General features: G+C 44.7%; 1 protein-coding gene across 4 annotated transcripts in view; it reads right to left on the reverse strand.

The window, feature by feature from the left end:
- SLC24A2 (solute carrier family 24 member 2) overlaps positions 1-17,249 on the reverse strand; it is a 219,351-nt gene that overhangs the window by 79,732 nt on the left and 122,370 nt on the right. For 3 of the 4 annotated variants that reach the window (XM_083184608.1, XM_083184618.1, XM_083184599.1), the window contains exon 6: positions 58-108. The exons of the other annotated variant lie outside the window; for it this stretch is intronic. In XM_083184608.1, the coding sequence (XP_083040734.1) occupies positions 58-108 (51 nt within the window). The remainder of the gene's footprint in view (positions 1-57; positions 109-17,249) is intronic. 4 annotated transcript variants of the gene reach the window in all.

Below are 17,249 nucleotides of genomic sequence, written 5' to 3' on the forward strand. Positions count from 1 at the left end.
AGCTGATGCAAACAAGCAATAACAAAATGCTAGCATATTTTTCAAAATAAATCTTACCTTCTTCAGTCATAGTGTCATAATATTTTAGTTTTCCATATGCTCCAAGTTCTATAACATCACAGTAAAAACAGAAGAGTAAGGCTCCAGCAGTAAGAGTACTACAGGGGTACAGTACAAAGTATACAAGCACTACTGCACAAATCTCCTAAGATACTGCATAGGTAAATTAGATGCACATTTTTGTTTTCTATCCACAACTGAACATACAATGAATTGCAAACTTGGTTAATATTTTTCCTCTTGATTATGGTAAAAGCTAGACTACTTTCTATATTGCAGTGCAGCAATATTATTTCAATAAAGAAACAACTTTAATATATTGTCTATTGTCCAAGCAGTAAACAGCTAATTTCTTAAAAAAGATTGGTATAGACTCAAATATGCCTAGTTCGGCCTACCTTCGGACCCACTGGGTGATACCTCCCTCCTTTCTCTATCATATCTATCTATGCTATGACAACCCCTAATAGGAATTGGTGCTTTCCCCCGCAACCCCACCCCTCATCCCTAGTCTGTTTTCTCTCCTTTTTTTTTCTCTTTTCTCTCTTTTTTTCTTGGTTTCTATACATTTAATTTATTTTAATGCATTTTAATAGTACACATCTAGGGATCATTGTTTGCCAAAGCACGTTCTGTACTATTTGCTTATGTACTTCTATGACAATAATAATGAAAATCATTTTGCACTAAAAAAGATGGGTATGATTCTGAACCCAAAGCAAAACGCCGCTCTGGCCGCCTCCTCCTTGGTGCAGCATACTTCTTTCCCCCAGATGCGTCTTCCGTTTCGCATCATGTGACAGGAGGCCTAGGTAACACCAACCACCCCGCCTCCTGTCACATGATGCGGCTCAGCCGACTTCCTGAGTCCCGCTGACGTCACCCGCCGGGCGTGAGTGGACGGAAGACGCATCGGGGGGAAAGAAGTATGCTGCACCAAGGAGGAGGCGGACAGGGCGGCGTTTTGCTTTGGGTTCACGTATTTATTTCATTCATTATCACACTGCACTGTGTTGTTGTGTTTGGCTTGAGAAAGGGGCGCAGCCCCGAAACGTTGCCTGTATGCACAAATAAACCTACTTTGTTTTTTTTTTCACCTTTACCTGAGTGCCGCCCGTCTCTGCTTCCTATATATATATATATATATATATATATATATATATATATATATATACCAATGGGTTAACCTCCATAGTGCGCTAATCCTAAAAAGACAGTTGCCCCTCCGATAAGGTTCTCCTGTTAGTGAGAGCCTAGGGTATACACAAATGCAAATGGGGGTTATCGGAGTGCGCTATGACAAGTATCACCTAGCCAATTAACATAATTAGTCCATTAGACAGATATAATTATCAGATTTTCGCAAAAAAGTTATTTTGTCCTCTTTCCAAATAAGATGCTAAGGCAGTTCCATGATGCTCTATGCAGCATACTCCCTCCCTTCCCCACATGCCGTCCTCGCGTCATCCGTTCATCTCTCCCTCCCTCCTGTTGGGTCCCGGCGGCCTCCGCATCAAAGCGTATGTACGCACCAAGAACAACGAGTGTTTATAAGTAAGAGCAGTATAGATATTAAGTTAACAAGATTTAATATATATATATATATATATATATATATATAATTTAGACAAATCATAAAAAATGCTATTTATGCTAACATACTGTACACACCCACTCACCAGTGGTCATAGACTTTTTGATATACATATGCCATTGCTATTTGATACAAAGAGAAGTGGTCCCCTTTACACTGTACACATTAAAGCAATAATTTATTCCCTTAGGAAATAACATGTTATTCATTAAACAAACAGTTTTGAATATGCTCTAGAGATCATACAATGTTGTATGTCATTTTAAATATTAGAAAATATCTAAATTTGCATTAGTACAAGTACATAAATACAAATACTTTTTTTTTAAGTAGAAATGTGATATACAGTAAAGTACCTTTACTTTTTTAACAGCCAATTATTGTAAAAATAGGCTTTCTGCAAACAAATATTTTTTCCAATCAATACTAATTTAAACATTAACATAAATTAAATAGTTTATTAAGCCGTTTACACCATTAAGATTATGTGCACTGTGGTTTGAAGGTGCAATTTTATGTTAATTTACCAAAGTGGCAATTTATGACTTTAGACATTTTTTAAATAGACAACTGAAGGGGTTACTGTATAAAGACAATATAAAAAATTGTACATTTGTTCTCAGTAACTAACCATATGCTCTAAACCACAGTTATCAGGTTAACAATAAGAAAACACAATTAACTTAACAATATGTAACTTGGGGCCTTATTTTGGTTCATTCTTTCTGACAAAATCCTTCTTAGATGGACAAAACCATGTGCACTGCAGGGGGGGCAGATGTAACATGTGCAGAGAGAATTAGATTTGGGTGAGTAATTTTGTTTCTGTGCAGGGAAAATACTCACTGCTTTATTTTTACACTGCAATATAGATCTCACTTTGAAGTAAAACCCCACCCAAATCTAATTCTCTCTGCACAAGTAACACCTGCTCCACCTGCAGTGCACATGGTTTTGCCCATCTAAGAAGGATTTTGTCAGAAAGAATGAACCAAAATAAGGCCCTTAATGAAATAACCTACTAAATACATGACTTTTTGAGCATTGATATTGCTTTCTGAGTCAGATTGATGCATGCAAGTATCTGATACTATTTAATTATTTAATAATATATTTCAATACAAAGGGGTACTTAATGTAGGGCTTTGTAAGGTTTTGGCCTAACAGTCAGCTTTCTTATGGTTATTAAATCCCTGTAGCTAGAATCATGATAAATGGCTCCCCTTCAAACTTCATCAACATCCACAAGGGTATGAAACATTTATGCCCAATGTCCCCATTGGTATTTGACCTCTGAATAGAACCTCCAATAGCAACAATAAGAGATTCACAATATATTCATTGAGTGCAAGTCAAAAAGCCAGAGCAGAACAGTGGGTTTTGGAACAGCCACAGGGGTAATTCAATAGTAAGCCTAATCTATGAATTATACAACTCAGGAGCAAGGTGATGAGTCAAACCCTCTGGTCAGACATATATTTAAGTAGAGGTGCCTTGTTTGAGTTGCCCATGTCACTGAACAGGAATACCAGATGTCCTTACTTAACATCATTCCTTGGTGCCAAAACCTTTCCCATGGATTCTCTGGAATCCAGTAGTTGTTTCACCTCAAACTCTTCTTGCTTTTCAAATATAAATTGCAGGTGAAATTGCAGTAGAAAAAAAACAATTAGCAATAAGTTTGATTTCAGCAATGAGATGTGAAGGACAGTAAGAACTCTTAAATTAGAGGGCAATTTAAGTCTGTAGGCTGCAAGGTTATTTAGATGATGAATTTTGAAGGGTTCAAATAATCCAGAAGTAACCTTCTCGCTAGGAACTTTTAAACAAAGGTGCTAGGGGAAGAGCCAGATCTAATACCCAAGCCACAATTTAGGAATAACATGCCTTTTCCTATGAAATATATAACGTTTACAAGCAGCTTTACTTTTTTTTCTGATGTTGCTTCAGATCACAGCTTTACTTTTTTTTCTGATGTTGCTTCAAATCACAAGAAAGTTGCTAAAACTTCAAAACACCAGGCACATAATCAGAAGCTGTCACTGTGCCTGGCGAAGCACCCCGTGACGCAGCGGACTAAGTGGAGTGTCACGTTGCCTGGCGAGGCACCACGTGACCTCCCAGACTGCGGAAGACGGACAGATAGGCGTGAGCCCAGCAGCTGGGACCGCTGTTTAGGACGGCCACAGCGAAACCTACTCTGACTCTATTGAGTCCCCCGGGTAGGTGGTAAACCCCTGCAGAGAGCTAGGCTTCGCCTGTAGCCGCCGCGTTCGAATGAGCTGGTTAAGCCGGCTCAGACCCCGATGCAGCCAGGTGTTAGGAAATGACAAGGGGAGAACGACCACCAGGGGGTAACACAAGAGGAAACACTGGCTAACGGGCCTAGCTGGGAAAAGCCCCTAACTGACCGGCACCGGGCCAAGGACGGGACGAAGCGACCCAGTCGCAAACACCAAATACAGGGGAAACACAGAATACGACAACTACTCCCCAACACCAGGGAAAGGGGGCAAAGAGGGGAACCCCTGCCTGACGACACTAGGGAGACAGAACTGGAGGGACAGAGAAAAGGAGGGAGGAACGCAGAAACAACAACAGGATCACCCCACGGAGGGGGGGGGGTAAAGGCCACGGCGGGCCACAGATGTAAAGAGAAATATCACCGGGCTCCCAAGGAGCACTTACGTGACCCACGAAAGATGTGAACCGTAGAATCCACGCAGGCTCCGACCCGGGATCAGATGGAAACAGGAAACCAAAACGGGACCAGAAGGCAAGAGAATCCAGGCACACCAGGAACCAGGCAATCTTCAGGCACGGGCAAGAGAACTGGAGACCAGGCAGGGCAGGACTACCAGCGACCGGGTATATAAGCTGCAAGGCTATAACCGGCGCCATCTTGGTTGTACACATCCCTTAAAAGGGATGGTGCAGCCTATCAGTGCCCCTTGTGCTGCCGAGCCCCCCGCCTGTAGCGTGGCCGAGCGTAACCCTCCCGGCGTCCCCCGTTGCCTGGCAACCGCTGATCGGCTGCCGGAGGACGCCGGGGAACACTTGACGCGGGACTCCGTCGGGCGGAGGTGACGTCACCCCGCCGGGCGGAAGTCACGTCCAGACGCTCGGCGGAGCCGGGCGGAAGCGCTGTGTGCGCTGCCCGCACAGCCTCCCCCAGCCGCCGAGCGCTCCTGACAGTACCCCCCCCTTGAGGAGGGGTCAACAAACCCCTACCACCGGGTTTGCCAGGAAACTCCCTAAAGAAATTTCTCTTAAGATTGGGAGCATGCAGATCCTCATCCAAGACCCATGATCTCTCCTCCGGACCAAAACCCCTCCAGTGAACAAGAAACTGAAGAGAGCCTCTGGAGATCTTGGAGTCCAGTATCTTTTCAACCCGAAACTCTTGCTGTCCCCGAACGGTCACAGGAGAGGACCTGGCAAGAATCGGACGTGGGAACCTCCGTGAAAAGAATACTGGTTTAAGTAAGGATGCATGGAAGGTGCTGGCAATCTTGAGGGACTTAGGCAGCAGAAGACGAAATGCCACCGGATTAACCCTCTTGACAATCCGATAGGGGCCGATGTACTTAGGCCCTAACCTCGCCGATGGTTGGCGAAGCTTGATGTTACGGGTGGATAACCAAACCCAATCTCCCACCTTAAACCGGCAAGGCCGCCTGGATCTGTCTGCGCACACCTTTTCCTTTAGGCCCGCCTCTTTAAGGGCCTCATGGGTTCTCTTCCAAATTCCCCTTAAACGAGCAGCCGCAGAGGATGGAGGAACAGGGGTTTCAGGTCCAAGAGCATTAACTCGAGGATGACATCCATACACCACAAAGAAAGGTGAGGCCTTCGAAGCTGAATGGCAAGCGTTATTATACGCAAATTCCGCAAAAGGAAGAAGACCCACCCAATCATTCTGTAATTTGGACACAAAACACCGTAAATATTGTTTTAATGACTGGTTCAAGCGTTCCGTCTGTCCATTTGCCTGTGGGTGGAAAGCAGACGTGAGACTGGTCTTAATTCTAAGAGAGGCGCAAAAGAGTCTCCAAAATTGAGCCACAAACTGTGGACCACGGTCTGACACAATATCTGTGGGTAAGCCATGGAGTTTGAAAATATGTTGAAGGAACAACTCCACCAACTCTTTGGCCGAGGGTAGCTGTTTCAAAGCCACAAAGTGCGCCATTTTGGAAAATCTGTCCACGACCACCCAAATGACCTGACAATGGGAAGAGACAGGCAAACCAACAATAAAATCCATGGCCAGATGTGACCAAGGCCTGGAAGGAATGGGCAAGGGTAGCAGTCTCCCCAGTGGCCGGGCTCTAGGGACTTTAAATCGGGCACACACCGGGCAAGACAGAACAAATTCTCTAGTGTCCCGTAACATCCCTGGCCACCAAACCGACCGGGAGAGAAGATCAAATGTCTTGGCCACCCCAGGATGCCCAGCGACTCTAGACTCGTGCAGCTCTGACAATACCTTGCGCCGCAAGGTCTCTGGGACGAATAATCGAGACGCAGGCGTCTGGACTGGCGCTTGGGACTGCGCCTGATGGATGAGATCCATCAAGGACTGATTCAACCCCACAAGAAAAAAAGAAGAGGGCAAAATGGGAATTTTGCTGGTCCTACTCTCATGTTCGGGAAGAAAACAGCGTGAAAGGGCGTCTGCTTGTATGTTCTTAGAGCCCGGTCTATAGGAGATAACAAAGTTGAACCGCATAAAGAATAGTGCCCACCGAGCTTGGCGAGCATTGAGTCTCTTGGCAGTCTCGATGTACTGTAAGTTCTTGTGATCCGTAAGAACCAAGATCTGATGAACCGCACCCTCCAACCAATGCCGCCATTCATCAAAGGCCCATTTCACTGCCAGCAACTCTCGATTGCCTACATCGTAATTGACCTCGGCGGAAGAAAATTTCCTTGACATAAATGCACAAGGATGCAATTCGAGAGATTCAGAGTCCCGTTGAGATAGAACAGCTCCAGCCCCAACCTCGGAGGCATCCACCTCCACAATGAACGGGAGTTCCGGATCTGGGTGTCTTAAAACCGGGGCAGACATGAACGCTTTCTTCAAGGTCTCAAAAGCTTGCACCGCCTTAGGAGACCATGTAGCTGGGTCCGCTCCTTTCCTCGTCAAGGCCACAAGAGGAGCCACAATAGAGGAAAATGACCAGATAAAGCGTCTATAATAATTAGCAAAGCCCAAAAAACGTTGGATGGCCTTCAAATTAGTGGGTCTAACCCAGTTCACAATGGCTTGGAGTTTCTTCGGATCCATCTGGAATCCTCGAGAAGAGATGATATATCCCAAGAAGGAAACTTGCGGCATCTCGAATTCGCACTTCTCCAACTTGGCGAACAAACGATTTTCCCGCAGTTTCTGCAAGACTTGTCTAACCTGATTTCTGTGCTCCTCCAAATCCTGAGAAAAAATCAAGATGTCATCCAGGTAGACGACCACAAATCTACCCAGAAATTCACGGAGGACATCATTGATAAAATCTTGAAAAACGGCGGGGGCATTGGAGAGGCCAAAGGGCATTACTAAGTACTCGTAATGCCCCGTCTGAGTACTAAACGCCGTCTTCCACTCGTCTCCCTCTTTAATCCGCACAAGATTATAAGCCCCTCTAAGATCAATCTTGGTAAAGATGGTGGCAGCACGTAGCTGATCGAAAAGGACCGAAATCAAGGGAAGAGGGTACGTGTTCTTGACAGTAATCTTGTTGAGAGCACGAAAGTCAATACAGGGCCTAAGGGACCCGTCCTTCTTGGCCACAAAGAAAAAGCCCGCACTAAGGGGGGACTTAGAGGGTCGGATAAATCCCTTCTGAAGACTCTCCTGCACATACTCCTCCATGGCCCTTGTCTCGGGAAGGGAAAGGGAATACAATCTCCCCTTGGGTAACGGAGCATTGGGAATCAGATTAATGGCACAGTCATAAGGACGATGTGGGGGAAGACTGTCAGCCTCCCCTTTAGAGAACACATCCGCAAAATTACTATAGGGAGTAGGGACCGAAGAAACTGATACTGAGGCTTGCAACAGAGAAAACTGAATACAATGCTCTGAACAAAAAGGACTCCAGCGGGCAATCTGTCCCGCTTCCCAATCGATAACTGGATTGTGTCTCACCAACCAAGGATGACCTAAAACAATGGGGACCACCGGACACGAAATGAGAAAAAAAGAAATGACCTCAGTATGAGTGAGCCCGACAGTGAGACCCACCGGGGGTGTCTGATAACAAACTGCCCCATTGGGAAGAATACTCCCGTCAATCCCTCTAAGGGTAATGTGCCCTTCGAGCTTAAGAAAGGGAATACCCAGCCCACGGGCTATCGAAACATCCAAAAAATTCCCGGCCGCCCCGCTATCGATAAAGGCAGTACCAGAGAAGACCTTTTCCAGAAAGGAAACCTGACAGGGAGCTAAAATCGAGTTTTGGGAGGAGAAAAGCTGCAGGCCTAAGTGAACCTCCTCCTGATTCACTTGGCCTGAGCTTTTACTGGCTTCACTGGACAATTCCGTAGGAGGTGACCCTTCCCTCCGCAATATAGGCACAGACCCGTACTAAACCGCCGAGCTCTTTCTTCGGCAGGAATACGGGTGGCTCCTACTTGCATAGGCTCTTCGTCCTCGTCAGGAACAGCCGAGACAAAGGGAAGAGGCCTAGCTTGCGCACCCCGCTCTGACCGTCGTTACCGGAGACGGCGGTCAATTCGGATCGCCAACTCCATGAGTTTATCCAAGGAGTTGGGAACCGGATATTGAATTAGGCTGTCCTTGATGGCATCGGACAGCCCGCAACGGAACTGACTCCTGAGAGCCGGGTCATTCCAGCCACAGTCGTTAGACCAACGCCGAAATTCGGTGCAGTACACCTCCGCTGGATTTCTACCCTGCTTGAGAGCCCGCAGGTGAGTCTCTGCAGAGGCCTCCCGATCAGGATCATCGTAAAGGAGTCCTAAGGAGCTAAAGAAATTATCCACTGAGGACAGAGCGGGACTATCAGCGGGTAAACCGAATGCCCAGGTTTGTGGATCGCCCTGTAACAAGGACATAACCAACCCCACCCGCTGGGATTCGGTACCAGAAGACCGGGGTCTAGTCCGAAAATATAACTTACAACTCTCCTTGAAGTTAAAGAAGGCCTTACGGTCACCAGAAAAACGATCAGGCAAATTCATCTTGGGCTCAGCGGGCCCCGCTGTCCCTGGGAATTCACCTTAAGGGACAGCTCCCGCACCATCTGGGTTAACCCCTGGACCTGTTCTGCAAACGCCTGTTGTGTTGGATTCATAACGGAAATCCAACCTAAAGTTGCTATATAAGGATACTTTTATATAACCTGTATGGCCGGTTATAATGTCACGGTGCCTGGCGAAGCACCCCGTGACGCAGCGGACTAAGTGGAGTGTCACGTTGCCTGGCGAGGCACCACGTGACCTCCCAGACTGCGGAAGACGGACAGATAGGCGTGAGCCCAGCAGCTGGGACCGCTGTTTAGGACGGCCACAGCGAAACCTACTCTGACTCTATTGAGTCCCCCGGGTAGGTGGTAAACCCCTGCAGAGAGCTAGGCTTCGCCTGTAGCCGCCGCGTTCGAATGAGCTGGTTAAGCCGGCTCAGACCCCGATGCAGCCAGGTGTTAGGAAATGACAAGGGGAGAACGACCACCAGGGGGTAACACAAGAGGAAACACTGGCTAACGGGCCTAGCTGGGAAAAGCCCCTAACTGACCGGCACCGGGCCAAGGACGGGACGAAGCGACCCAGTCGCAAACACCAAATACAGGGGAAACACAGAATACGACAACTACTCCCCAACACCAGGGAAAGGGGGAAAAGAGGGGAACCCCTGCCTGACGACACTAGGGAGACAGAACTGGAGGGACAGAGAAAAGGAGGGAGGAACGCAGAAACAACAACAGGATCACCCCACGGAGGGGGGGTAAAGGCCACGGCGGGCCACAGATGTAAAGAGAAATATCACCGGGCTCCCAAGGAGCACTTACGTGACCCACGAAAGATGTGAACCGTAGAATCCACGCAGGCTCCGACCCGGGATCAGATGGAAACAGGAAACCAAAACGGGACCAGAAGGCAAGAGAATCCAGGCACACCAGGAACCAGGCAATCTTCAGGCACGGGCAAGAGAACTGGAGACCAGGCAGGGCAGGACTACCAGCGACCGGGTATATAAGCTGCAAGGCTATAACCGGCGCCATCTTGGTTGTACACATCCCTTAAAAGGGATGGTGCAGCCTATCAGTGCCCCTTGTGCTGCCGAGCCCCCCGCCTGTAGCGTGGCCGAGCGTAACCCTCCCGGCGTCCCCCGTTGCCTGGCAACCGCTGATCGGCTGCCGGAGGACGCCGGGGAACACTTGACGCGGGACTCCGTCGGGCGGAGGTGACGTCACCCCGCCGGGCGGAAGTCACGTCCAGACGCTCGGCGGAGCCGGGCGGAAGCGCTGTGTGCGCTGCCCGCACAGCCTCCCCCAGCTGCCGAGCGCTCCTGACAGAAGCACATGAAAGCAACTTAGTTTATATACGAAAAATGAGGAAAACCAAAGGCCATCTTGCTTGTCATGGATTGAGACTGATTGACAAAGAACTGTAAGGAAGATTTTATAATGCGTGAGCACTGTCACAGGATTAGCTCTCTGAAATAAGTATGACCTTTTTCAAAGAACCAATTTTATGGTCAATAATTCTTTGTATCAAATTAAACAATTACTTTTTGCAGGACAGAACTATTGGGAAGAGGACCCAATCTGATACATTTTTTCCCTGGGAACTCTTTTGAAATAATACTGGTCCTTCACCTATGGTAGAAATGTCAACCTCCAAAAGAAGGACACAGACATGCTTTATATGGTTGTCTGAGAATATGAGGAGAGATGAAAGCTTGTTTAGGAAAATACTCTTTTGCTTTCAAAATCCTTATCAAGATGTGATAGAAGTAGAATATTTTTAACAAACTGTCATTAGTGGTTGCCAATCCTGAAGAATTGTTAAGTGACCTTGAGTATGGAGGCAAGTTTACATTTTTTACATCCAGTTTATCTACATTAGCTTGCAGAACAAATACAGAAACTATGAACACCAAGAAAGGAATTGAGTTTGTTCAAAGATACATTTTTGAGTTTATAAAACAAATTATTAGTCTGCAGATGAAGGAAAATCTCTGTAACATTTTTTCCATAAAATATGAATGTCGTCTAAGTAAACCACTACAGCACGGATGAACACATCCCTGAAGATCTCATTTACAGATTTCTGAAAGACTCCTGGGCCAAAACACATTTACCAGATCCTCATACAGATAGAGCCTGGAGCATGGATCTATCTGTACATCCCCTTGTCTTATGCTGATGTGATTGTATATACCTCTTAAATAAAATTTGGTGAACATGAAAGCTGCTTGTCTGTCAAATATGTCTTGATTTAGGGCACTTTTCAATGTGGCCAGAAAGGGGGTTTGTAAGGCGAGGATGCCGAAAACAAGCCATCCTTGCCGTCAAACCCCCTTGCCGTATTCAATAACAAATCCTTGCCACGAGAGGACGGCAAGGATCCCCTTAAACAGCGTGGTTTGCCGCAAATGCAGTGAGTCCACTGCATTTTGTGGTGAGCCCCACCATTTTTATGGCCACACTTGCCGTTTCCACCTTGCCTCAGGGAACAGGCGAGGTGGAAACAGTGAATGAAGGGGAGGGAGTTGAATAATGATGGCGAGCTATCGGCACTTCTCGCCATCGATAGCTTACTGTCAGGGGCATTGAATACTCCTCTTAGACGCAAGTGGTATCTATCCTTAATAGTCATGGCATTCAACCCTCAGTAGTCAAAAATGAAACTTTCGTCTTTCTTTCTTAAAAATAATTTAGCTAAAGATGATTAATGGGAATTTTCTGCATGAAGTCAAGCGGCAAGTTTCTCAGATGTAGTCAGACATTGCCTTGGTCTCGGACTGTGGGAAAACTCTACATTTAGGTGATATTTTAGCAGATTCTAATAAATTGCATAGTTACACTCATGATTAGGTGAAAAGGATACGGTATAGAGAACCTAGGTTAGCTAAAATCCTTACCCATTTTACAGGTCGTACTTTAATTTGACAATTAGAATGATAACAAATACCTTAGGACAAAATATGAGATGCTTCAAGAGATGCTTCAATCATACAGTAAACTATGAGCTAGAAACTGTCAAGGCCTATATGTTCTGGTAGTCCTACACTGCATAATAATCTACCTTTTCAGTACCATTGTTACATTGTTCACTGCTAATTGCCAAATACTGTATGTGCTTTCACAAACCTCCACAGTACCCACAAACTTGTAGAAAGCTAAGGTTGTCTTTTATTTAAAGTGAGATTTAAGCAGTGGCGGCTCCAGAGAAGTGGCTGCAGCACAATCCAAAATTCAAATAGGGGAGAAACACCAACTGCCAGTGAGTCAGCTTTGAATAGCAGTTGGTAGCAGGTGCTGTGCCACCTCTATTTGAACTGTGCTGGATGTAAGTTACCTCTTTTTATTTTGTTAGCTCTGTATTTGTATGATTTTTTTCCTGACTGTGATGGCATATCTAGGGGCCTGAAATATGATAAATAATATGTCTTCAACCCTATTTTGTTTTTGGTCATTGCCCTGTAACTTTGTAACCATATGGTAGTCATAAACCTGGTCTGAAATAAAAAAAAAATGGCACTATCTCTACAGATTATAACTACTGTTGTCAATCTATACCTTAAATAGTAAACCAAACATGCTTCATTACAACCTGCGTAATCATTGACTGAGATCAGCTATACAAACTGTGGCACTTTTTCCTAAGATCTACATCCTGATCAAAGGAGCAACCTACAGATGTATCCTTATACATTATTGACACAGTAGCACCAAAGCTCCTTTCAGCCTATCAGGTTCCGGGTGACTTCTAATGCTGGATGTGTTTCTGCATCTCTTTACCCAAAAATGTCTTAATTACATTCAGGGCAGCCGAGAGGAATGCCGGGCCCTGGTAAAATGTTGGGGGCATGGCCTAAGTGTGTGGGGTGCGGACACCTCCCACACTTAGGCCACACCCCCAAAATGTATAGAGGAGGGTGAAAGAAAACTCTAAAAACTGTAATCTCAGCAGCAGCACACCTACAGCATGTGCTGTGCTGACAGCAGGCTCAGCATGACCTCTCACGCTGTCAGTGAGACACTCATGCTGAGCTTGCTGTCAGTGTGCTGCTGTTGCTACCCGGGAGGGACGGAGGGGCCCCTCCAGCAAGCCTGATTAGCACCCACCCCCCCTTGGCTGCCCTGATTGCATTGCAGTGTCATTACTACCCCTTTCAGATTACACCTAACTACCGGGTTCATGCTGGTTTGTTACCGGTTCAATATGTTAATAGGTGCTTGCAGGGCTTACCGTTTCCAGCAACCCGGCATTGAGAACCAGCAAAACTGCACGGTTCTTACCCATTCCTTGCCGGGTTGCTGTGCAGTTTGAATAGGTTACTTGGGTCGAGCGACACGTTTCCTGTTTGTCATTTATCTATTGCATCCTAGAAAAAGATAGACAGAATCTGATTGGCCTCTATGGGCAACATCCCATATTTTCATTTTTAAAGCTAAAAAAACATTTAAATTTACCCCTAAGTTTGTGAAATATAAATGCTTATATAATCTGATCTGGGGTACTAAAATGTTGTATTTGTTGCTACTGAAAATGTTGTATTTGTTGCTACTGAATTTGATAGGTTTACAAAAACTGGAACATAAAGAAGTCATTGGGACACTGGGCCTGATTCAGCATGAGTGCTCATTTTGTTAAATGTAGCAAAATTACAACTCCTGGCAGTAGGCTGCAGGGGGCTGGCCAGCATACAGCAATTGCGGATGCTGGTTCACTACCTGCTTCACCCAGCCTGCTCAGACTAACTTTGAAGCCAGACGCAATCATGATCTGCAATATTTGCATGAGCTACTGAATTAGCCCCACTATCTGCCTGATGTACTTATAATCATTATTGTTCAAACATTACCAAGAGCCAGGGAACTTTATAAATCAGCTAACATTTAAAAACAAGGAATTTCACCTTTCAAAAGGACAGGATGCTATTTTTAGATGTCTCTGTTCATAAATCCATAAAAAAGATGTTGCTTAGGCATTCCAATGTTAAAAACGACATTATTCTTGGAGCACCACCTGGAGCTAACCTTTACCCCCTGAGGTGTGATGCAGAAATGTGGACCAAGGAGGGGGCAGAGCAATTATAATGATTAAGCTCACTATGATGAGCCCAATGTCCCTGTCAAATGTAGTTTACAAAATGTGTTGCTGTCTTGGATACAAAGCACCAGACTCACTGTTCCGAGCTCATTAAAGTGAGAACAATTTGGGGTCTCCAAAGATTGTGTCACTGCATGTATTACAGGTCTAGCTTTCAACTTACATGAATCTAATGAGAAAGTTAATTAAATAGAAATATACTAAGAGGAATCTAATGCACACAGAATAGAGCGGGCAAGTAAAGATAAATCTCCTGTATAGATATAGGAACTTTGATGGACTGCCATTAAAAAGTTGCACGCTGTACCTCCTAAAGGGAATAAGTCCTTTCATGCATATCAATTCCCCCCATATACTCAGTGACAGATCATCCAGTGTTCCTGGTTTCCTGCTGTTTCCTTCACCTCAGCTATATGCCATAGCATACCTACAGCAGTGGACTTTAGCTACTTACACTACGATCCTGACTCTTTTAGTTCCTGCCTGATGGTCTTGCCACATAATTTTCAACTATAGTGGCATTATCTGTATAATGGATCAAAGCGATTGTTCTAGTACAGACTGAAGGGTAAGAAGATGACCTGTTCTGCTAAAGTCTACAATATTCTCTATTCACGTGAATACATTACAAAATGTGTTTCTTTGAAAAGTATGGATTAAATAGATTATCCGTTCCCTGTATTCTGTGAATGAAAATACTTAACCTATTGTAGATCGTGTGTTTATAAGTAATAGCACATTTTGTCTTGTTACCTTTTATATGGAATGGTTCTGGGTTGCACGTTCTCTACAGCAATTTTTGTGACTATGTAGCATAGGGAAAGGCTTTAAAAATAGGCTTTTTATTTATTGTGATATGCATGTCAATGGCCTGCATTAGCACTGTCTCAAAAGCCTATTACAGTACATACTGTACATGTATCTTCAACATAAGCACTCCATTTTTTACACTGATATTTAATGTAAAATCTGTGTACAAAGCTACCCACTGCTTTTTCTCACACCAAACGGCATTGTACTCAGTTTGCAACTTTGTACATGTGTAAAACCAATTCTTGTGCAGTTACTTTTCCAGCCTAAACATAGAAACATAGAATTTGACGGCAGATAAGAACCACTTGGCCCATCTAGTCTGCCCCTTTTTTTAAACATGTTACCTCAAACCATATTTGATCCTTATTTTTTTGTAAGGATATCAATATGCTTATCCCAAGCATGTTTAAATTGTACTACTGTATTTGCGTCTACCACCTCTGTTGGGAGGCTATTCCACTTATCTACTACTCTTTCTGTGAAAAAATTCTTCCTCGCATTTCCCCTGAATCTTCCTCCCTCTAGTTTCGTGTTCTGTTGCTCCTCTTCCTGTGAAGAATGTCTCCCACCTGTACCTTGTTAAAGCCCTTGATATATTTGAAAGTTTCTATCATGTCCCCCCTTTCCCTTCTCTGCTCTAAAGTATACATATTAAGATCTTTTAGTCTTTCCTGGTACGTTTTGTGATGTAGGCCATGCACCATTTTAGTTGCTCTTCTTTGTACAGTCTCTAATGTATTTATATCCTTCTGGAGATATGGCCTCCAGAACTGAACACAATACTCTAGGTGAGGTCGTACCAATGACCTATACAGTGGCATTATTACTTCTTTCTTTCTACTGCTAATACCTCTCCCTATGCAACCAAGCATCTGACTTGCCTTCTTCATTGCTTTGTTACATTGCCTACCTGCTTTTAAGTCCCCTGAAATAGTGACACCTAGATCCCTCTCTTCCTCAGTAGTTTCCATTATAGTGCCATTTATACTATATTGAGTCTTTGGATTTCTGAGACCCAAGTGCATGATTTTGCATTTTTTGGCATTAAACTGTAGTTGCCATTCTCTTGACCATTTCTCTAATCTGCCTAGATCCTCAATCATTTGTTTTACCCCTCCTGGTGTGTCTACCCTGTTGCATACCTTTGTGTCATCTGCAAAAAGGCACATTTTACCCTCAATTCCATTTGCAATATCACCAATAAAGATATTAAAAAGCACCGGTCCAAGTACAGATCCCTGGGGTACTCCACTTGTAACCTTTCCCTCCTTTGACTGTACTCCGTTTACTACAACTCTCTGTTTTCTGTCCTGCAACCACGCTATTATCCATTCAACTATCTTAGAATCCAATCCCAAGCTTTCAAGTTTATTTAACAGTCTGCGATGTGGGACAGTGTCAAAAGCTTTACTAAAGTCTAGATAAGCTACATCTACAGCCCCACCTTGATCTATTACTTTAGTCACCCAGTCAAAAAAGTCAATAAGATTTGTTTGACATGATCTTCCCCCAGTAAACCCATGCTGTTTTGGATCCTGTAAATTGCTGGTTTTGAGACATTCTACAACTCTTTGTTTTAAGAGTGTTTCCATCAATTTCCCTACTACTGATGTAAGGCTCACTGGTCGATAGTTGCTTACCTCTTCCTTGCTTCCACTTTTGTGCAGTGGGACTACATTCGCTGTTTTCCAGTCCTCTGGGATTACTCCAGTAGCTAGTGACTGGTTGAATAATTCTGTTATTGGTTTTACCAGCTCCCCTTTAAGCTCTTTTAGTATCCTTGGATGTATCCCATCTGGCCCCATTGATTTATCCACTTTCAGTTTTGAGAGTTCTGTGAGGACTTTCTCCTCTGTAAATGTACTTGTCTCTCCCTCAGTTTTCTGACTATACTTGCAACTTAACTGTGGCCCCTTCCCCTCTCTTTCAGCAGTGAATACTGAGCAAAAATAATTATTAATATTATCTGCTATTACATTGTCCCCCTCAAGAAAACTTCCACTCTCTGTCTTCAGTCTAATTATTCCACTTTTTGTTTTTCTCCTTTCACTTATATACCTAAAAAAAGTTTTCCCCCCTTTACCCACTGACTGGGCCATTTTCTCTTCAGCCTGTGCTTTTGCACATCTGATTACCTTCTTAGCCTCCTTCTGTCTAACAAGATACACCTCTTTGTCCTCATTCTTCTGCCTAGCATTTCTTGTGCACTATGGTGCCGATTCCGACACACTCATAGCAGGCCGAACTAGTCCCCTTCCTCGATGTTTGGGGTTTGCGCATGTGTATTTATGTGTAAACCCTGGGAGCTAACAGCTTCATCGAGTTCCACACTCACCAGGCCCTTTGCTCCAGATGGGACTGGTGGGGGCATACAGAAGGCTGGAGCAGGGAAACACCCTGCGTTTTATAGGCGCCCCCATAAAGACACTATGCGTTCCCCTGGGAATGCAGGCGTGGCATTAACAGCTTGGGGTGG

The sequence above is a fragment of the Crinia signifera genome, chromosome 1 (assembly GCF_055691185.1).
Source record: "Crinia signifera chromosome 1, ASM5569118v1, whole genome shotgun sequence".
NCBI classification, from domain to species: domain Eukaryota; kingdom Metazoa; phylum Chordata; class Amphibia; order Anura; family Myobatrachidae; genus Crinia; species Crinia signifera.